Here is a 23,220-nt window from a genome sequence, read left to right on the forward strand (position 1 = left end):
ACCGAAGTCTGGGACTGAGCTGAAAGCTTTGTTTCCTGCCAAGAATCTTGAGAGGATAATACATATCCAAGCAGTTTGCATCAGTGCCTTAGCATCTGAAATGCCCTGTAGAAGGCTAACACAATATATTTGTACGCTCCCAGGGCAGGAAGACAGACAGTTCTTCCAGTGGATGCACTAAGGTAAATAATGGATTGTTCTATATATGTTCAATGATGGAACAAGGCACAGATCAGGCTAAAGGGAGAAAACCACTGCTGGTTGGAAAGTTAGCAGGCATTAAAAATACATACAGAAGAAAAGCATGCAGTCTTGATGATGGGGGAATGGATGGAGATCAGAGGTCTGGGCTACTTGCCACAGGCTGCTTGACCTCAGGCAAGTCTGAGATCCCGCTTCCCCTCCTACCCTTTGTCTAGGTAGCTCCCAGGAGCTTCTGGGCAGGGCTGGTCTCAAGTGCAGCAGTAAGGATACTTTATCTTGGACTTTGCTTCTAAGACATACGATAAAATTACTTCATAAATATACATATATATATAACAATCTTCAGGATGCCTTGTGGAGCAAAAAAAGGCATAACTGCGGAATGTCTCGGGAACGTGTGGGAGGAGCAGAGTTCCCAGCCGGTTATTAATCCACTTGCAGGACAAGGCTTTTGCTGAAGTTTAAAATTAAATTTAAATAAAAAATAAAAAATAAAGAAGGTAATTTTATCCCAAGCCAGAGGTCTGGCTCCAGCCTCAACACCCGCCCGCCGTGACGCCGGCAGAGGAGCGAGCCCCCCCGCGGCCCCCGCTTCGCTCCGCGCCGTTCCGCTCCGGTCCGGCCCCCCCAGCGCGGCGGCGGCGGCGGGCGGGCGGCTCCGCGGAGCGGCGGGCGGGGGCTCAGCCAGCGCGGCCGCTTGTTGATCGCGGCGCCCGGCGCCGCTCCGCGCCTCCCGGGCCCCGCTCCGCGCCGCGCAGGCAGCCCCCGCGCCCGGGCTTGCCGCTGAGCTGCGGCGCCGCTTGCCTTCTTCCATTGCAACATTGCAAACCCCTCCTTTTTTTTTTTTTTTTTTTTCCCTTTTCCTCCCCCTCTCTCTCCCTTTCTTTCTTTTTTTTTTTTTTTTTTTTTTTTTTTTTTTCATGAAGATGGCGGCGCCTCTCGCCAGCAAGGCAGGGTCCGCCGGCACCACCAGCAAGCCTCCCTTCCCGGAGCTGGATTTCCGATCGGGAGCCAGGGTGGAGGAATTGAATAAACTCATCCAGGAATTCACCAAACACGACCAGAGGGAGTACGACGACCAGCGAGCCCTGGAGATCCACACGGCGAAGGACTTCATCTTCTCCATGCTGGGTAGGGCAGGGACCGTGCGGGGCGGGGACGGCGGCGGGGCCGGCCGGGGACCCCGGGGCAGGGGACCCCGGGACAGGGCTCCCCGACGGGGCGGCACCCGCGGAACCTCTCCCTGCGCCGCGGCAGCGCCGGGCTCGGGGGTCCCCGGCCGCAGGGCGGGTCTCACCCCCAGGAAACTAATTTCTCCGGTCCTAGCCAGCTAGCCTTCAGCAGCGATGTATTTATAAGCACAGAGGAAAGGCTGGGTCTCGGGGCTGGCCGGTGCCCGAGAAACACGCCGAGCCAGCAGGGCTGGAGGCGAGCCGAGCTCGACTCTTTATTGTTTTTCCCCCCAACTATCAAGGCCGTAGGAAACACAGATGTTTTTTGCTGGACCGCTTATTTTGGTTATTAGACCGGCTGATGCCTGCAAAGGAGCATCCTCTGAACTGCGTTTCTTGCTTAGGTTGCAAAACTTGCTGCGAGTGGAGCAAGTCAGATTGTGGTGGGGGAGTCCTCATCGGCGTGAAACTTTGAATCGTGGGCAGGGATCCGTAAACCAGGGTGAAACATATGTTGGCCCTTGCAGAAATCACCTGGGCTCTGCTATGACTAAGACTTCTTAAGATTAACAGTGGAATGACTAATAATTCTGATTCTCTAGGTAGTCAGTTCCTGATAAATATTTACCTTGTTTGACTAAGAAATCACTCACACGAATGAGAGCCTTCAGGATACGAAAGGATGCTCTATAACATGCTGGTTGGACCTTGAAATCAGTCATCCAAGTTTGAATCATTGATTTACATTTTTGCATGTAAAATAAGAACATGGGTAAACAGCAGGTGTGGCCAGCAAATGGTTCTTTGTAGCTCAGAGATACACATACACCCTCGAAGCATATTTGGCACAAACCAAGTGTATGGTCTACATGTACACTGTGAAAAACCTACATCACTTTTCTCATTCAGAAGCACAGAGCTATCCTATTGCAATAATAATTATTTTCTGTACCAGGGGGGTAATCACTCTAATAGAGCGCTTCCTCTATAGCCTCTGTAGCCGTGCACTTACTAAATGAGAATCTACCTGTCCAGCTGGTTATCTTGTAAGGTACCTGAATAAGTATAATTGCCTGCTGTGGGATTTGCACAGTTTTGTGTGTGTATTGCTTTTTCACCAAGGGCTAGACAGGATATAGCGGACTAAATTTAGCTTGAGAACAAGGACAACAAGTTGAAAAGTCAGTAGCATGTATATTTATAGTTGGTGTTATAAATATTTTTCCCTTCCTGTTTAAAAAAAAAATGATGGTGGTGAAGCCATGGTTGCATCAAAGCCTGTAGGATTTTTGTTATTGAAAACCTGATCCTATGGAAGTCATCCTCTATTATGATCTGATACTCAGTTTTCAATCAGGGCTTTAAATAACTGGCTGAGGAGGCAGGGCTGAATGGGATGAAGCAAAGAAGAGTGGAGAGAAAACAGCCAGAACAGCAGTTCTGGGTGTGTGGCTAGCAAGTAGAGAAAGCTTTATCTGATCCTGTTTAAGCATTACTAGTCTTTGCAGGGGACAGGGACCACAGCATTTCTTCCTGCCTGCTGCAGGAGAAGGCAATAGAAGAAAGACAGAAGAACGGGCTGGAGCATGCCTTACATTTCTGCAAATGCACCCTAATGCCTTGCTGTTCATGAAAACAGGGAGCCTTAGGCTGTTTAGAAATAATGTAAATTAATGTGACTGTCTTTGTTACTATAATGGTTGGGAGATAAGCATTCTTCAGTTTTAAATGCATGGACTAAAAAAGGGGTTTAAACAAAAGCTATATTTCTGTTTAAGTTATGTCAGGCAATTTTCAATGAGACTTTTTTTTTTTTTTTAATAAAAGAAGATACTTGAGGACCAAGCCCAGGACAGAAACGGAAATGGGTTGTCTGATTTGTCTGCATTAGACCCAGAAGTTGTGTTTGTGGATCAGACCCTTCTTAGCCAGAGAGGATCTTAAATCTGAAAGGATTTAACTTATTAATAAATAGCTCTTTCCCTTGTGCCTGATCTCTCCCATACATACTGCTCTTATCTCATCGGGTGATGATAGGAAAATTAAACGTAGCTTTCCTGATTTAATTAAATTGTTGTGTAATTGGTGGATGAATGATAGGCGAGTAGACTTTGTGCAGATTCTCAGATGTTTGTACTCTGCATGGCTTGCCCTCTAGGTCAGATCTTTGCTTTCTATTTATATTAACTCTTTTTCATTTGTGTGGTCTTGCCCTGACTATTAGCAACTGAACTCTGGGAGATCTCAAGAGTTGGGCTATGATAAAATTAGGAAGAGGTACTGCTTGTCATGCCTTTGTCCAAAATCTTGTGCCCCAAGCACTAGAATAGGACTGCAAATGGCCTACTTCTCTGGTGGGGGAAGTGAGTATTTTCTGAATGTGGGCAATTTCTGGGCATCCCATTCTTAGTCAACAAGACCATATAGTCTTGCTAAGACCCTACACTGAAACAACAGGTGTCTTTTGGTGCCTTTCCTGGGTAACTTGCTGTACTCACACTGAGCTGTGCCTGATAATTACTTGTCTCTTTGACATAGGTATAACTGAGCTTCAAAGGGGAAGGCTGGATTAATCAAAAAAAGGAGTGGAGAAAGATGATCTTGTGTTCTGGGCAGCGGGCGTGACTGAGAAACCAAGTCTGCCTGCCAGTCCTGAAAGGAGCTAATTACTCTCCCAGTGACTCAGTTTGGGCGGGTGTGTGTTGTGTGTGTGTGTGTGTGTGCGCGCTTAAAGAGTGACAAAGTATTTTTTCAAGTGATGATATTATAGTCAATGATATTCTGGTTTGTAAAACACTTGCTGCTATTGTGATGAGAGGTGCATAGCACTCATATTAAAAACCTTTTAGGGGTACCTGACCTAGAGAGTATTGTTCTTGCAGTACAAGTACTTACAGGAAACCTCTTTAATAAACACTACCTGTCGCTTTCTGTTCAGCACCTAAGTAAAAAAGTGTTATAATGCACAGATGTGCTAGGTTTAAAAAAGGCATATATTATGCTCTTGGGAACCAAAACATTGCATATTAAATAACCCCTGGAACTTTCTAGTGGTATTGCTGCTTCAAACCAGCTCCTGTTATAGGGATACTGACTCTTGTGTTTTACTTCTTAATAAGAAGAGAAGAGAAAAGATTAGTAGATATGAATAAATAACAGACTGTACAAAGCTCTTTCCTTCACTCCAAGCACACATTGGCATTCAGTCATCTAGAGCAGTTTTCAAGCTCTTCAGGTTGGTATTTTGTTTCACTTTGCTATAATGAGACTTCTCTAGAGTCGGAAGAGGGATGCTCAGGACATTTCATCCCATTTTCTTTCTTCTTATTGCCCTCTCCACACCCCCACACCCCCCCGCCCAACCAAATCAGGGGAAGGACTGGTTTAAATTGATGCTAAAGTGACCTTTTTTCTTTTTTTTTTTTTTTTTTTTTTTTTTTTAAGGCCTCTAGTGTATCTTTTTGTCACTTCAGTGGTTGCGTCTCACTTCTGTGGGAGCTGCTCACCAGGACAGGCCACACTTTGAGGATCTGCAGTCAGCTGCAACTTAGAGCTGTTGACAAGACCTCTAGAGAGCTTGTATCAGCACCTGATACAAAAGAGGTGGTGAGCCTATTCTGAGAGCTTTTCCCTTTTCTCTGGTGTCTGCCCAGTGCTGAGCTGGGTGTGCTAGCAAGTGTTTGTGATAGAGCTAAGTCTCATAGTGGAGGCACAGCTGGCATCAGCAAAACAATACCAGCTGCCAATACCAGCTTCCCAAATGGAGTGAGTTACCCTGCTGGGCCCCTACATCTGTAGCAAGGCTTCCAGCTGCTGTTTGGACTGACGGGCCCCTAAAATATGTGCAGTGGAGGTGCAGATTGCTATGCTGAGAACACAGGTGTCCTGACAACAGCTGGCTTTTATTAGCATCTTCTACAAGAGAATATGCTGGTACCTGAGGTCTGTGTAATAACAACATTGGTAGTGTGACTGTTGTGTGGGTTTGTGCAGCACTTTTTCTCCCTTTCCCTATCTGGCATAACTTGCTGATGAAACCATCTATTGTAGACTAGATTTCAGGCATTGTTGGAAGTATTACCTGTTTGTCTATGATACATCACGGAAATTCTCTGGTTTCTCTGATGAAATAGCAACAGGATTGGAGTGATCTCTCTAGGGTTAAGTCTTTTGTGTGTGTGCGCCTTTTCTCAAGAGGCCAATCATGATAGGAGCACACTGTACTCTGAGGCCTATGTTAATAAAGGCTCCCTGCTGGCATTCCCTGTGCTGCTGAATGCATAATGCACAGCTGTTTAAAACAACCTTACTGTATTGCAGATTTCATTTCTGGCTTCTATTGGGTCTTCTCTCTCTGCAGGCCACACGTTTTCTGTATTTGCATTTGAGGTTTTGAGGGTTTTGTGTTGTTTTTTCTTAAGGGACCGGGTGCTAGGCTGGTGAAGTAACCCTAGGAAGGCATTGGTAGCTTCTAATTGATTATAGATATGAGAAGTCAACCAGTTTCATCTAACTGGGGATTTTTTCTGTGTCACTAGTTAGAAAGGAATGGTAGCTTCCTCTGTCTCTTTGTTCAAAGGGATTGCTGCTCCATTTATCTGTGCAGTGAAAGTAGATTGAAAATCTTTCTCTCAATTTGTTTTAAGATGCTGGTACTTCACTTGCTCAACTACTGTTTTGAAACATTAGGCTGTGATGCAAAGTATTTAGTGTAATAGCTAGGAACATGTCCTAGGGGCACAAATTCTCATGGCAGGCTTGTCAGACTGCCCACCGCCTGTTCCTTCAGTCTGTGGAAATATTTGTAAAAGATTTGGGTGAATACTTGCCAAGCCCAATTATGCAATTATGTTTTAAAGGCAATTTTATAATTATAGTGGAGGATGGTAACCAGGATACGTGAGTTGTTGGGGTTTTGACTTTTCCTTTTTTCTTCCACATGATGTTGCATGAATGCTAAAACATTTGGAGCTATTCTAGTCAGAAACCAGTTGTTCAAAATTATTTCAGGCAGCTGGCTATTTTAATAGGTGAAACTAAATTAAAGACAAATACAACATTGCTCAGGAAGGCTGGAGGACATGTTTTATTATAGCTTTGGTAATTTATAAAACGGATGTGTACTCAGAGGCCCAGAGCAGCCCATAGGCAGATCCAGTCTAGAGGAGTCTCAGGATGCAGTAGTCCTGCCTGTACTTCTCAAAGAGAATCTCCAAGCTGTGCAGGGTTTTTAGATAGTTGGGATTGTCTGTCTTAGTTTTTATTTGACAAATGCCAGGTTCCTGCTGGCTTTAACCATCTCCCATACAGCTAAAACTTTTGCATCTTTTCTTGAGCCTTGACATGTACACTCTTGCCCCTGTGCATGTTCCAGTCCTTTTGTTGCAAAGATGGTTTTCCCAGGCAACCCTTCCCTGTGTTCCCTTCTCTATCCAGGTCAGACCCTAGCTGTTTGTAGTCTGCAAGATCACTTAGGTGAGAAAGTGCCAGGAAGAAATGTGGTCGAGGCGAAGAGATTAACTCTCACCTCCAGTCAAGGGGGCTTCTGTTGCAAGGGCTGCTTCAGCATGACACTGAACAGTGATTGAGATGACAAGGGCATTTCCAGGCATGTCTTTGTGAGACTCTGTGCTGGCAGCTGCAGGTAGAGGCTCTGGCATAGATCTCTCAACTCTCTTTGAGTTTAAGAAAAATGACTGGCCATTGAGTCCATTACCTATGGCTGGGTGATGCTAGTGTATGAAACTAACTTGAGAAGCAAGACCTGTAGCTTATTTCCTGCGAAAATAGAGGCTGAAGAATTGAATTCATTATGTAGTGACATAGCTCCTGAGCCAGGTTTTCCCTTAGCAAATTACAGCAGGGATGGGTTAAGTTCCACATACTAAAAGAAAGCTGTTAATTCTGCCCATCGATAGTTTTGCCCGCTATCCTCTGAACAAGGAGATAAAAGTTCCCTAAGAGTAACAGTCCATTCCCCTGCACAACATACTATATTACATTTAGAGTTTCTTTAATTTGCCTGTCTTTGGGATATGAGTACTGGAGTAGATGGAGTTCTGGGGAAGCAAAGAAGGGTATCATCTGCCCTGCTTTTTAACTTGGAAAAGCAGAGGAGCTATCATGGGAGCTAAAGCAGAAGGCAGCTTTGGATGTTGTACTGGCAGAATGTCCCTTATTGAGAAAAGAGGGGTGTGTCTGCATGGGAGCAAGGGTGAGAGAGCTGTAAAATGCCTTTAGGTGCATGTCTCGAGTTGTTTGCCCAAGCCTTGTTCTGATCACTAGTAGTGTGATATGAGTTCAGGAGACTGAACTGTAGCTTTATTGGAACTTGCAACCATGCTTCATAGGTTTCCCATTCTAACTATGGATTTTATATTCAGTGAAGGTTTATGACTTCTGTTAGCACAATCCTGTCTTACTGTCTGACTAACAAAAATAAGGGTTGGATTCTTTTTTTGTTAATGCAACTGAAAGGCAACTTATGAGACATTCAAAATAAGTCTTCCAGCAGCAGCTGATGTTCCAATTGACAGATGCTGTATGGACTTCTCTTTAGTAAAGAGAACTCCGCTGTTTGCTTTCCTTTCTACCATTCTGTTGCATTCCCTTTTGCTGCAAATAGCAATTGTCCTGGACTGAGTGGATTAATCTGCACCTTAAGTACTTCAGCCAACCTGACAGGTCCCTGAATCATGTACTTCTGCATTAGATAAACTTTCTGCAGTCCTTTCAAAGCACCATTTCAGTGACTTTCTGGTTGTAAGGGAATCAACATATGCTATAGCATTCAGTTTGAGCAAGGTAGATTCCCTTCTACCCAACATATTCGGCTTTTGAGCTTTTAATAAACACTTTATGCTAAGAAAGTTACAACAATCCTGTTAATTCATTATATTTCACCTGTCAGACAGTATGATTTTAATCTAATTTAAAGCATTTAATTAGAAGATTGTTAATGCATTTTGTTATGAGCATGCTGGTGTAGAAAGTACAATTTGCATGCCACAGAGTGGGGGTGATTAATTACTTTAAGGTTCATAATATCCGTGTCTTTGAAACAGCAGTGGTAGCTACTTCCACCTACGCATGTTTAGGGCTGTCGGCAGAAGTTTGCACAGTACTGGGTGGCTTCAGCTTGTAGAACAGGAGGTGGGTGGCATCCATTTCATCCTAAGAAAATCTCTCCATAGGTAAAACACTGAGTCAGGACCTATGTTCCATTCTGAGCTGCCCCCGAATTTACACAGACCTGAGCAAGTTTCTGAATATAATGTTATATAGTGGGACCTTGGTACAACCCGAAGCCTTCCTCATCTTCTGTGCTTCAACATTCTGTGAAAGGTGGGGTGGTACCAGAATAGTGGAACATCACGGTGTTGCTGTTCTTCATGACAGGACAGTTTAATCATGCAACCCTCTCAGACTGAAGCTGGAAAAGTCTTTTTTTGAGAGTCTAGCTTCAGAAGTATTTAAATAGTGAAGGCAAATAGTTGCACTGTTATTGGGTGTTGATCTAGTGGCTTCAAGAGCAAGTACAATTCAGCAGCCTCTGAGAGAGAGATTACAACCTGACCCAGTTAGGCAGTTCTAGCAAGTAATCTTATTTTATACTGAAGGGATCCCAAAGAAAAATGGGGACAAATAAGTTTAAGGAATGCATCCTGGCCACAGTCCGCATGCTGATCTAATTTGGCAGTCAGGCAGTGCTAAGCAGTAGAAGGCAGCAGTCTGGGACAGAAAGCAAGGGAAAAATACAAGATATGGCCGAAGCTAGAAAACCTGCTGGGATAGCTATAAGGAATTGTCAGAGAATAGTTTTTTGTCCAATGACATCTCTCTAAGGTCATGATTTAGATGAAAAGTGGAGGTTTATGTGTGGGATGTCGTTGGTCTGTTTAGATCTTCTCTACTGTGGCTTTCAGTCAGACCATGTGGAATTTCTTCCACCCACTGACAGAGTGAGAGTTCATAAATGATTTGGTCCAGAACTGCTGAGCAACTAGGGAATACTTGCAGTTGCATCTAGAAATAACAAAGTCAGTTCTTGCTTTACTGCATAGTCTGTAAGGCAGTGTGCTTTTTCTGTTCTAAAATGTCTTCTCTCAACTCTCCGGTTCATGTTGTAGGATCTTTTGACACTGCTCCACACCTCTCTCCAAGAAGGATGTTTTTATTCAGTGGTGCGTACGTACATCACCTTGTTTAGAAAATCAGGTGCTGAGGTTGTAAGGAAGGAGTTGTATTAAAGAGCTATCAGGAATGCTAAGACAAACATTGCAATTAGCTTCTGTGCTTTTCCCTTCAGCACTTATACTCTTTGCATTTTAATGGCTCTCTTGAAGAGCTGCTGATGCTTTGGGTGACTCCTTGGAAAGGAATTCTGTGCTAATAGCTCTGGCTGGGCCTGATCCACAGGCAGATGCTTGGAGATTCATGTTTATTTTGTACCTCCCTAATTAATGTATAACTTAGTGGTAGAACAGCAGGAAAGCTGCGTTTGCTGACACTTCATGATATAATGATTTAATCCTTTGTGACACATTCCTGCTGAGTGTCAAAGCTGATAAGTCTAATCTCTGTCCCTAGCTCAGTGCGACAGGAACCTGTTCTAGAGGGCATTTTGCAGGAGCTTGCAAGCTCTTGTAGGTACTTTGCGACCAGTTTGTGTAAACTTGTTTTGTACCTTGCCAGTCTCGAATGTGATTGTACAGGATTGCCTGGTGCACTGAGGAATCTGGAGCCCAGCGCAAACAAAGCAGCTAACTGACTGCATTCAAATTAAATAAGGCTTGTCCTGGGAGGAGGGGGGAAATACCCTAATCTCCTTCTAAATACACTTCTTCCTTTGCCAGCACTCAGAGCGGTGTGGTTATATTGATTCAGAGGTGCCTAAACCCACTGTGTTTTGTTATATATAATACAGAAGCCTGGGATGGATGTGGATCTGTACACAGGGATGGCTGTACAGCTCCTCTCCGGACGTTAGTCCTCATGGTACGACCAGCACAGCTTCCTTCTGTCCCAGCATGGACAGTGAATTGCTGTTTACTTTAAACTTTTGGTTGAATGGTATTCATAAAACAATTTGCAGCTCTGCAAATAGAGGAGGGAATGTCACTGTAACAACACTTCAGGGGCTCTGTTGCCTTCTGTCTCTGAAATTTGCCTTTTGAAAGTTGCGTACAGTGTGCTGAACGGCAGATCAGGTATTGATATTGGCCCCTTGATATTAGGCCCTCAAAGCCTGAGTAGCTGAAATGTCTGTATTGCTAGACGGTAGAGCAGCTATGTGCTCAGCAATCAGTAACCTGAGGAAAATAAGAGGAATGCAAGTCTGCAAATGCAGCATGTCTCTGAACAAGCTGCACCTTCTGAATTAAATGCCTGGGTTTCTTTCCAATGTGCAAGCTGTAATGCACATTTATGTGCATTATTGAGAAAAAAAGAGCTATTACAATTTGACTGAGCATCTGTCAGAAGCTTAGTTTATGTGCAAAGTTGTCTATAAAAGCTTGTCTATAAAAGCTTGACCCTGTAATTCCCAGTACCCTGTGAATTTTGTGAATGTGCAAAGCATGCATTTGAAACAGCAGTGTTATACTGAAATAACCACTTTGACACAGGCTTGTAATATCAAAGAATTACTATGTCTGTGTACTTAATTATCTTGTGGGGGGATTCATATGTGTTATGTAAGCACTTAGCAAAACTATCTGCACATTATCAGAGCTGCAGAGTTCAGTTAAAAGTTAGTCTGAATAATCAAAGTTTAAAAAAAGTTCTTTTGAGCTTAAACCCACACTCTGGTTCTGGAAACATAGGGCACTCCCGAGTTACTTTAAAACCCAGACAGTCCCTCTCACTCTTTCACCCAAGCTGCAGACAGGAGGTTTAGAATCATCTTTTTATCTAAACTGCTTCTTAACAATGCAGGTAAAGAAACTGGTGTCTAAAAATCTGCTCTTATGCTGAGACCAGTCTTGTAAGACATTGCCTGTGTATATGAATCACTCTATTGTGCTAGTGTATGTCACTCCAAGTTCTCAACTTTTTTTAACTAACCCTTTCTTTACCTTGAAATGTGTGTCTTTATTTTACTCTATTTTCTGTTTTACTTTGCCCCAAACAAATAATCTAAGTGGAAAATACTTGCTGTTCAAGGGCAGTGATGACAGCGCTTTGAATTGTAGGGTAGTGCTGTTGAGAAGTGATGCAACCTAGGTTTGCAGGTGGAGGTCTCATCACCTCCTGGCAGAGCTGAACAGGCTTCACTGGGCCAAGGCCAGCCCTGCTCAGCGAGGACTGTAGGATCCTATGGAAGAGGTTTCTGTCTGAGGGAGACAGGAGTGGGAGAGACAAATGAACAAAATCCCTAGACCCACAGCATGTCGATAGACCTCCTGTTGTTCTTAATTTGTGTCTGTAAATGGCACTAGTTTCCGCTGTTGTGCACCAAGACAATCATAAATAACAATCCTTAGTGTTTATATACCACTTCACAATTTTTAGAGTGTTCAACACACATTAACTAATTCAGCTGAGATGCAAATACTCTGTGAGCGAAGCTACTCTTCTTGCTGCCCAAGGGAACCTTTCATTACAGCTGGGACAAGGCTTTTCTTTTTCCCCTTAACTGGAGCCGTTAGCAGGAATGTTCTATACAGGGACAGTGTCATTCTTCTTGAAATTTTTAAGCCTTTGCATGTACCCCTGTTTGTACAGGAATTGGGTTACTCCCAAGTCATATGTGGTACTATTAAGAAAATTATGCAGGAGACTTGCTTGTACATTCTGTGCTGCAAATATGCAGACCCACAGTTAACAGATTTGTAGTTTCAGTAGCTATTGAGTTAGCAAAGATGCTGAATGCATTAAGCATCTTTCTGTGCTTGCATAAGGCCTGGGAGAACACCATCTCCAGTGGACCTCAAGGCTCAGAAGGAGAATAAACATCTGTCAGTTCTGACTGCACTGGATCATCATACCATGTGCTGAAGAGAATTGAGGATGCTTGGTGGATGGCTTTGGTCCATGTTTCGCTAGATCCAGCACCTGCTAGAGCACCAATCTGTCTTTTGAGGCAGGAGAAAGCCCAACAGAAGGCCCACTGCCAGGTCAGAGATGTGTTTTGAGGGTGATAAAGGACATTATGTCCTATTGTTCATAATCCTGAATCCCAAACATGGAATAATACATGCATTGGCATGAATCTAATTTGTCTGGCATTTGACTCACTTTCTGCCTTGTCATTTTGTGTATGGGTGTAGAATTGGTGAGAGAGCGTTTGATGCACCTCTCTCTGTATCTTTGAGCTGGGCAGGATTGGTCCTACTTTTTATTTGTGAGAATAGCATCCCTTTTTAGCATTCCATTAGGGTAACTAGAAGATAAGTATCTTTTTTTCATCAGGTCATATAACCTGGGATTAGTGGTTTACCTTGGAAATAACTGGTAGTCTTTGTAAACTGATGCCTGGTGTTGTAGAACTGCCCACATGCTTTGTATTTATAACTCTTTTTCTATTCCATGAACTTTAATTATAACTAGGTGGTGGTGCTTCTGGATTGCCTCTTTGTCTAACCTTTTGGTAACTTTCTTTTATAGCAGTGATGCCTGCAGGTTTGACGTGAAACTGATTGTGAAAGAACAGCATAGATTATAATTTTCATATAAATGGTTGTATGGACAGGAACACCGTTAGCCTCTTAGTGACCTAATTATGCAGGGAGGTAGCAGCGCATTCTGAGATCAAAACTCTCATCTTGATACAGCTCTCCCTTCAGCTAACAGTGCATAGGAGAAGAGAAGCATGTTTCTTGCAGGTGATGATTTCTCTTTCTGTGGCTTTGATATCCTCATTTTCTGTTTGAAGTTAATGTGCGGATTGCTAGGTGGCGTCACTCAAAGTGACTGACTGAGCTGCTGTTGTATGTGAAGATGTCTCCAAGACAACTAATTTCCTGGTCAAACAGCACATCGGCTTCTGCCACAAGGCATTTTAAGGGAGCTGGTCAGCTGAAGGAGCAAGATATTTTATCAATTTGTTATTAGCACTGTAGCTGCCAAATACAGCTCGGAGTCTAAGGCTGAAAATGTTCCTATTAAACACTGCAAATGAATATCTTATAAAAAAAGGATTGTGATCTGATGGGTGAACTGATTTGTCAGAGATCTTCTACCAAATAATAAGAATTAAATCTACCTTCACAGTTCATTTTCTTCAATTGCTATATATGTTCCTATGCTGGAAGCACAGGGCATTCAGGGACCTTCTTTCACTCTTATATTTTCTTGCTTTATGTCCAGACTTCCCTGATACCTTTCAACTCCGCTTTTTTAGTATGTGTGCCATATTTTTTGTAAAACACACCCAAAAATCAAATATTTGCTTCCGTTTCTCTTCTGCTGTAAAACTTGGAGAGGTTTAGTGACTCCTTCCTTTTATGAAGTTAGGATAAAATAAGCTTGAAGCACTGAGTTTTTTTTCCCTGTTTTGTCCCCTCCTCCCAGCCCCCTTTGTCTCCAGAGGAGCAGTGTTACCAGACAGGTGTAGATTGCTTACAAGTATTTTCCTTCTGCATTTCCAAATTTTTTACTTTATAAAATACTCCTATGCCCACCCTGTTTCAAGGGACTCAGTCCAAACCAAAATCAAAAATACACACATTTTTTTCCTGCCTTCCTTGCAAGGCTTGGCTGTACTGCCTAGCTGAACAAACCCCACCTTTGTCTTCTCTTTGGAATAAGAAACAAGCAGGCTTGTTGATTCCTGCTGCATTAACACTATCCTCCTCCCTCATGCTGATGTAGTGGTTATCAGGGGGGTAGGGTGGAAGCTGCTTGCTGCTGTTTTTGTGAGACCTCCCAGGAGGCTGCTGCAGCGTGGATCTCCTGCACTCTGGCCCCAAAGACCTTACAGCACTTACTCAGGCCATAATAACTGGAGGAATGCAAGCAAAAACCACTTTGTGCAATAGCGGGTGGAGAGAGGACACTGAGGGTGCTATGCTGAGAACGCCTGAAGATTTTCAAATGGAAGTCCCGGAGAGACAAGGAGCTGTATCCGTGCCCTGACCTCTGTCCCATGGCACATCTGAACCTGAACTCTCAGCTAATAACCCCTGAGGCACTAAGCTGCCTTCTCTGAGCAGCCTGCATGCGCTGGGGAATTTTAGGAATGCGGACTTCGGCACGGTGTGGGGTTGCTACTGCTCACCCTCTGTTCAACCAAGACCTTTAGAAGCTGCAGTGGGGTTGGTATTGCCACAATAAAGCCCCATTGTGGTTGTTTGCAGTGTTCCTTAACTAAAGATTTATTTTCCCGGGTAAGGTTCCATTAGAACAGCAGGAGCCAAGATCAAAAAGCTGGAGAGAGGCCTCTTCCCTTCCCTGGCACATCACAGCTTCACCCTTCTCCCTTCACTATCCTCTCTCCCAATCCCTTTGTTTTTAAGGCATTAAAACTTTAGTGACTGGGACATCGAAGAGGCTATAGTTAGTGGTGTATTGCCCCAGATTGCAGGGGAAATTGATCTAAGGAGGTAAGAGGAGAGAGTCTGTGGGAAAACGGAGCTGGTATCACTGATGCAAACCTCTTTTGATGTCCCCTTCATGCAAAAACAACCCCATCTTTAGCCTCCAGCTACTTGAATTGTTCCTGTGGGAGGATGCGGGAGGTCTGCTGTTGACCTCTATGGGAGGAAGATAGGAACTAAGCTGGTCATCCAGGCCCCACTGCCTGGCTTGGCTTTGTCCACAGCTTTGTTTCCTGGGCGTCTTTGCTCTGTATGTGTGTCTCTCACTGCAAAACAGCTTGAGTCTGTGGGTTTGTTTTGTAGCAGGTGTGGTAACAAGAGGTGAAGGAGCGCACTCCCTGTCTTTGTTTCTGGTGGATAGTAAAAGGTCCTCCTATTTGCTTTGAAAATCTGCTGACAAAGGAAGGCAAAGTGATTTGTGTCCTCAGCATGGCAAAACAACCATATGACCAGCATCTGTGAAAGATCCCAACAGTGTGTCTTGGAGTCCTATCCAAACTCTGTCAGCTTGGAGCAATGAAGTCGTTCAGTGCCACACTTGATAACTAGGCAGTGATTCAAGCTATTTGGATGCTAAGTGCAGTATAAGAAGCAACCTGGACCCAAATGAGAACCCAGTGTGATTCTGGAGGAAACTGTAAAGTTATTTACAGGGCTGTTGTTATTCTGTTCTGCACTAATGAGGATAATGCTCCAGCTTTGCACTACAGTTCAGCATTGTTCTGCCTTACTCCCCATTTCTTGGTCCCATCTATTTTAACTGGCAAATGTTTGTTGCTTGAGTACTTCCTTTCCTGACCCTCGGTCTTCTCATCCAGGTGCTGGACAAAGCTGTGGTTTGAGACAATCCAGGACTTGTGTTCTTTACCAAATACACTTAAAATCATTCCTGGTTGCCTTGCAGCAAATCTATTTCTGCCCTGCTGATGGCCTGGCTTGCAAGCTGAAAATGTCTGGATAGGATATATTATGCTCTGACCATTAAATTTTAAACTGCTTTTAATGGTAGATGTTAAATCACTGCTGTCCCGGTTCCAAGCTCTGTGGAAAATTTCTGAGTTCTTAGGAAGACATTTCCCCTGCCAACAACCTTTGGTTTCTGAGAAGGACAAAAAGAAGTCACAGGACAAGGAAGCAGTAGTTTGATGAGGGCCCTGTATGCTGGCCAGTGTCCAGGCACCTGCCTGGCTCTGGAGAGCAGAGCCAGGCAGACCTGGTACGGCTGAGATGTGAACGAGAGATGTTTGTATTGGTGTCTGGGTGCAGAGACTCCGCTGGGACACAGTGATTGAGTGGCTCTGCTCTTGGCTTTGTTCCTCTCCGATTGAAGCGTCTTTGAAGCAGCAAGAAAACTGAAATTCAATGTTTCAGCACTGAGCTGCTTACAGCAAGCTATTTTATTTTTGTACATGTCTAATAAATACTGAACTGTTCAGTGTTGTCACTCAATGTGGCTTTGTCCCTTGCTGCTGGGAGCCTCTTTATAGATTTCCCCTGAGACTGGTGAAACATAGCCATAAAGTCCTGTGACTCAGTGTACGATGCAGGCTGCTTCCTTGAGCAGGACACGAGATGTGCGTACTTGTAGCTGAGGCTGTTGTCTGTCACCTTTGCCTGGAGAGCACTAAAAGCGCTAAACCAGAATCTAATGTTTCTCATACTACTTAATAGTCTTAAAGCCCTTTTCAGCTACTTGCAAAGGGAGCTGTGGCAGGTGGGCAGGAGATGGCTTCCTTGCCAAGGAGAAGGAGATGCCTACTTCTGTGTTGCATATGTTTGCAGGGGAGGCAGAGAGTCACCCAAGGCTTCCCACTCTCAGGCCTATGCATTTCACACTGCTTCATCTTCCTCACACTAGCCTAACACAAGGCTTTCCTTTTCACCAACAGGAGTACTATTTAATCTGGTTTGCCTTCTTTATCCCAAAGCTGGACATCATAAAAAGTAATCATCCAACTCTAAGCAAATGTTTGAGATCAGCATATCAAAAAAGGCTGCAAAATTTTACAGTATGCTGTGGCAGTTTTCCAGAGCTTGTGCTTTACAGAATCAGGATAACCCCAGACCTCAACATGGTGTTTAAATGCACTTGTTCATAGCAGTGTTTGCAGTGATGGCAGCTAGAAGCAAAGCTCTGGACCAGAGTAGATAGTTTTCCCCTTCTGTAAGATCTGTGCACTCTAACTCTGGGGTTATTTCCCTTCCCTGACATTGGGAGAGGCAGGCTGTCATCAGTAGAGACTGGTGATACTGGACCAGGGGTTTAAGCAAAACCACTTTCAGCAAGAACACTTTCCCCATGTGGGTCTGTCTGTCTCAAGATAAATGGAAACTGACTTTTTCTCTGCTTATTTTCACACCTGTAAAGTTTGAAAAGAGCATTTTAAGAGCGTTGCCGTATGGCTTCTTCCCATATTAGAAAGGAAGGTGCTGAATATGGGCATCCCAGTGTGCATGCGTCTGTCTGTCTGGACCTGTCCCATCAATTAAACAGGAGCTGACGTCATATTTGAAGGTCAGCTGTTTTATAACCTAATATTACCATTTTTTTTCCTCTGGGTTTATTATCTCCTTCCAACCTGCAGCTCGGCACCATCTGGTGCAGGCACACAAGGGAGAAAGATTAGAGAAAAGTAAAGCAGCTTTGTTCGCTTCCCCCATTGCTTCCGATGTATAGAGGAGTTGTCAGTCTCTTACAGTATTGAATTTTAAGTGGTGGGAAGGACTGGATCCTGTTAGCTGTCTAAGGGAGGGAGAAATATCTGTGCTTACTAGCACAGGAAGTGTCTCATGCTTCCTAAGGGATTTACTGTGGCCACAGAGTGCACTTCGCTGCATTTTATTTTATATTTAAATAGTCTTGATTTTTTATGACCTGTTTTTCCCAGGACCGGTATTTTCCTTACCTGTAAATTGGCAGAAGCACCCCTAAATGAGGTACACACAGTGCTAAGCAAGACTACAGTCTGTTTTGATAGCGAAGTGCTGTGGACACCTGAAGTGCATTTACACCTGAAAGATCCACCACACTGACACGCCACAAGCATTTTCTGCCACACAAGGGGAGCTTCATCTTCCCTGGTGGCATCTGTCTGCATAGACCAAGGAGATGTGTATTTACTTGTCCAGCCTCAGCCTAGGGTGAAAACACCAGTTGTTTCCATTTCATAGGCAGGGCTGGGTTTGCACTCAAGCTTCACCCTCTTTCCCATCCTCCCTCCCTCTTTTTCTCCATCCATCTGGAGGTGTGATTGCATGATGATTGTTTTCTGTAAAAGCAGAGCTCTTTTCTTTCCAATAATAAAATGATAATAATTCAGAATGCCGATCTCCTAGGCCAGCAGGGTTATTTGCAAGCTAGTATCTTGTTTCACTTCAGTGTTGCAAATTTTGCATCTGGTTATTCTGAAACAAAATGTCTCTAGCCATAGGTAACTATTATATTTAGCTATTTGAAAAGGATGGGTAACTGGCATGCACTGGTTGGATACAAATGCACAAGCCAAGTTATGAAAACATTTGGCTGACTGATTCATGGTATGTGCATGGTGGTGTATCATACGGCATATAATGTGCATATAGACTCTTTTTTGTTCACCTTTTCTTTGCTGCTGTGTAGCATTCTTCTAAACTGTGATTTTATCAGGTCAAGGTTGCTTTGTACAAATTTCTAATTCCTTGAGAGAGGGCAGGCTTGGAGGCTTTTGGGAAGGTTGTGGGGTTTTGGTTTTTTTAATTTTTTTTATTTTATTTTAGCCCCTCCCATTATATAAAGAATCTTGAACTAACAACAGTAGACACTCAGAATAGGAAGATTTATTTGGAAACAAGGAGAGAGTTCAGAGTTTTCTAGTGCTTTAGGTTTAGCTCCAGTTTGAAATGGAGAAGCTTTTGTCTCCTTTCACAAGTGTTCTGATGCAGTTCTTTCCTCTGTAGTCTTTGAGGATGGGATTAGACTTTTTCCTCTTCTAAATCAGTGTAACGCACAGTGTTTCTTCAATATTTGATTCAGCTTTTCCTTTCCCCGGCATCTTGATTTGTATAAGTTCTTCCTAGGGAAGATCCATAGTAAATGGAGCAATGTTTCCTGCATTTCTTGACAGGTTTGTAGGTTTGTAAAGTGCACTCTTCAGAGTAATGAGACAAGTCTCTGCACATGACAGTGAAGAGTTGAGAAGTCAGATGCACACAACAGAGGGCCTGGCCAAGCTACCTCAGTCTTCTTAATGTGAAACTTTGCCTCCTCGAACTGAACTTGAAAATGATTTGATAGATTCTCATTTGCAAATTAACTCTGAAACCAATTGTGGTATGTCCTGTTAATTGGTTAGAAAGGTGTTTGCCCATTTTTTTCTCCCTGTTTTGTTTTTAAGACCATTCTTGAAGTAATTTTGATCACTCTTGTCCACAGTGGTTTACAGCACATTTTGTTTCCTGTCCAGACTGTCTCAGTTTTCTCTATACCTTGGCACTATTGTGCTAACTTGCCATGAGGGAAGAGTAGATCTAGGATTCACTGAAATGCTGGTTGAGGAGATAGAAGGAAAGCAGATGGGATGTTTGACTCTTTTTTGCAAGTTTGCTTAGTTGGTTTTAGTGCCCAAGAGAAGAGGAAGGAGGAATTTTTTTTTTAAATTTTTTTTTCAGGTTATAATGTGGGTCTTTGCAACCTAAAATGCTCCTAGACTTACCACTTCTGTACTTCCAGTACTCTCTGTGAAAAGATCTCTCACTTTCCGTTTCAAGGACAACATAAGACAGCAGTGCTTGACTTGCATCATCGTGAAATCCCCTTATCTGCCTGTTCTCACTTTATTTTTCTTCTCACTCTTGTCTTCGCTGGTATTGGAAGCAGGCAGCCAAGGTTGATGAGGACGAAACTTAAGCTACGGTCAGTCTCTACTCAACTCTTGCAGCTTTTCTTAAAGGGGGAGTGTGAGTGAGCAAAGCTATTAAATGTGCTTGGTTTTCCTTTGTTTTTCTTTCTGTCCCAATGCAGCAACAAGTTTTAATCTGCCTTTTGAAGAGCTGAGAGCTCAGTCACTGATCTGAAATGATGTACTGTGCCTGGTTGTGCTAAGCACTCTGAAAGGAGCTCAGGTTCCTCCATCTCTTAGTCTTTTTTTCTGGACATCAGGAGATGCATATACCTTATGATTACCACAGGCAAGGATGTACATGCCAGATTTCCAAATGTCAGGTTTCAGAAAGAGGCAACACGATAGCTGGATTCGCTACCCAAGATTTCTGCCCCAGAAGAATGTTCTGCTGACAAACATCTTCATGGAGCTCCTGGCGCTGTGGCCAGAGCTGCCTTCACCCACCCTATCTGGTGAGGTCTTGGCAGGGAATAAACCAGCAGTGCTCTTTCACCTGATACATATCCAGCAAAGCCATCCCACAAGTGTCAGGTTAAAGGCTGGCAGTAATACTTGCATTTCCTCATGAAACAGAGGCTTTTGGTTTATATTGCTAGTACCTCTCAGAGCTCTTGGTTGGGGATAGAGCCCTATAGTACTGAAGTCTGTACAAAGATTTAATGGAAAACTACAGTCTTTGTTTTGAAGATGCCTTTAGTATGTAAGTAGCAGAAGCATTTTAAGTAGTCCTGTGCCTTCTGCTACTTTGTTAACTTTCATTTTCATTGGGTTGTTTTAACCATTGCCTGGACCGTTTTCAGTTGCTTGGGTTTTTTTTGATTGCTCCTCTTTGCATCTCGGCAAAAATCCCTGCTGATCGCCTTTCAGGGTTTGTCTTGTTTGTTTCTGGAAGGTCCCCTGTTGAGGAGCTTGGCAGGGGTTTGCTCACTGTCTCTAGCAATAATTGAGCTTGTTTAGTGAGTTATGGAGAAGAAACTGGATTGATTTCCCTTTTGCAGTCTGGACTAGAAAAGCTAATTCCCTTGGTCTGCTGTGCACTCAAGGCCTCAAGCCAAGCTGCTATCAATTTTACCTTCTCCTCCTGTGAAATTGCTAAAGAAAAGTGCTTTCCAGATCATGTGTGTTGAACAGATGTGGCTTATATTACTAGATGATTCAGCTAAAACTGGTGCCAAAACATCTTCCAGAACTCTCAGCTGGCTGTTTGGTTGAGAAAAGAAATATCTCGATAGAAATGCTGGGCTGGCTCTGCCATCTGTGTCTAGTAACTGCAGCCATGTCAGATACAATTCCCTTTGATTTAGCAAAGGTCTACCAGAGTGATGGGATGAGGGGTGCATACAGAGCTCTTGTGCCATGACACCAGGGAGGCACTGGAGATGTGAGTCCAGAACGGGGTGTTGCCAGGTAGGGGCATGAAAGGAATACAGAAATGCAATTGCAGTAGGCTGGGTTAATATGTGGAGGTGCTTACACACAGCCTGTGCCCAAATTACACACTGCTTCTCCCACTCCAAGTGTTTCTTTATTGTCAAATACTGTGAGCATAGAGATCACTGGGGTCTTCTTGGCCAAATGTATTTCCTTCCACCTTCTGCTGAGGTGGAGGAAATTCTGTTTTCAGAAATAGGAATGTGATTAGCTCACCTGTTTTCCCTTTGCAGTCACACTTGGCAGTCTCCCAGAAAGCCACTGGAATAAGCTTTTTTGAGGCTAGATGTATACCCAGACTCATGCCAGAGATGGGACTGGGCCGCTGCCTGAAAGTCTAGCACTGTAAATGCACATTTGTTTGTTTAAAACTTGCTTATATGTAGACTGAGGAGTGCAGAGAATGAACACAAGTGCTTGATCAAATTCAGTTAACGTGTCTTAACAGCACATCTCTTTGGACTTTACTGCTAATGTTGTAAATCGGAGCACTTTAACCCTAAATCAGGTTAAACTTTTATATATGGATGAAGTCCAGGTGAGGTGTGCTGCTGTTGGTGCCTGCGGAATCCAGCCCAAAGAGCAGAAACTGACTGTTTTGTAACCCATATTAGGGAAGTATTAATCTCGATTGATGAAAAGCTGAACCAGACATGGGTTTTTGCTGCACAGAGGGCATTTATGGTGAATACAGAGTAGCAAGTCTTGGCACTGGAGAATGTGGTGTCTACAGTGTTGTGCCTGTGACTGTCAGAAATCACAGTTATGCAAAATGCTTGCAGGGTACCAGCTGCCTCCAGCAGCCAGAACACCGTGTGCTAGTAGCTTCACTCATGGATGCGTTAAAGGGAAGAAATATCTACAGGTTATGGTGGTGGTGGTGATTGTCTCCCCTCCCTGTTCTCAGGAAAACTTAAGCTCTGTCAGAGTCATCTTTTGAAATCTGTACTACATTCTGCCTTAAAAAGAGAACTAACTATAGGAAAAGCTGTGGTTTTTTTCTGAGACTGCTGAGTCAGGAGGGGGTGGAGATGAGAAACGCGGGGTTGTCGTTCTGTTCTCATGGGAAAACTGTTTGCACCTTGGCACAATAGTTCCTCTCGGTATCTGTCCTCTGGGAGCTCTCTGTGGTTCAGCAGCCCTACCTGCCTTCCATCAGAAATCAGGATACCTCCCTATCGTTGCTTGGTTCTGGACTGTAGTCTGTAAACCAGACCTCCTGTGTCAGTGAGCAGAGCAGCCGGAAAAGTGGTCTCTACTCAGTGCCCTGGTACATCTCCAGGTAGTTTGGGAGAGGTCAAGTGTGAGGTGCTCGGGCTACTGCCTACTATTGGATGTAACCTTGGTGTTCCATGGGAGATGGTGGTCCTTTAAACAGTGGGTGGTGCTTCCCATACTCTGTGCCTGTGGAGTCCAGCTGCTTGGGGAGCAGGCATTGTTTGCACCGTCTGGCTTGCCTCTTTCTATGTAGTTATTAAATAAGACAATTGGGATCTCTGCTGTGCCTCTGGTTTCTTTTGTACTTGATGTTGTGTCTTCTGTTCTCTACCCTGCCACTGAAGATTTTTGTACAGCTCAACGTGCAGGGGCTGGTGCTTTCAAAGCAGAAGGCTTGACATCCTTTTGGGTTAGTAAGGGCAGGCTCTGCCAGCAAGATCTTGGCAAGATACTTGTAGTCTTTGCCAGTAAGGCTCTTTCCTACCTTTGCTGTATCTGAGCAAAAGGCGGCACCAAGTGGCTCATACTGCAGGATTTCAATGGCAACACTTTGCTAATCATAAATTGCATCCCTTGCACTTTTTGGCAATGCTGACAGAAGAGCTTGCAATAGAGGCTGGGTTAATAGTGCTTTTGTGTTGCTACCGAATTCTTTTTGTGGTCCCTTGAATTTCGCTCAGAACTGCATACATGCTTTAGCGCTAAACAGTAAAAGGCTGCATATTGCAGACTGAGGTGTGCCTTGGTAGGTTAAAAACCACCCAGTAAACACAAACC

General features: G+C 43.8%; 1 protein-coding gene across 2 annotated transcripts in view; it reads left to right on the plus strand.

The window, feature by feature from the left end:
- Positions 1-1,124: 1,124 nt before the first annotated feature.
- The window catches only part of MB21D2 (Mab-21 domain containing 2), a 60,914-nt gene continuing 38,818 nt past the window's right edge, over positions 1,125-23,220 (plus strand). The window contains exon 1 of one of the 2 annotated variants that reach the window (XM_074911982.1): positions 1,125-1,335. In XM_074911982.1, coding sequence (XP_074768083.1) covers positions 1,125-1,335 — 211 coding nt within the window. Of the gene's footprint in view, positions 1,336-4,883; positions 4,980-23,220 lie in introns of those variants that run through there. The other variant, XM_074911983.1, reaches the window with a different exon arrangement.

This window comes from Athene noctua, chromosome 8 (assembly GCF_965140245.1).
Source record: "Athene noctua chromosome 8, bAthNoc1.hap1.1, whole genome shotgun sequence".
Lineage (NCBI taxonomy): Eukaryota > Metazoa > Chordata > Aves > Strigiformes > Strigidae > Athene > Athene noctua.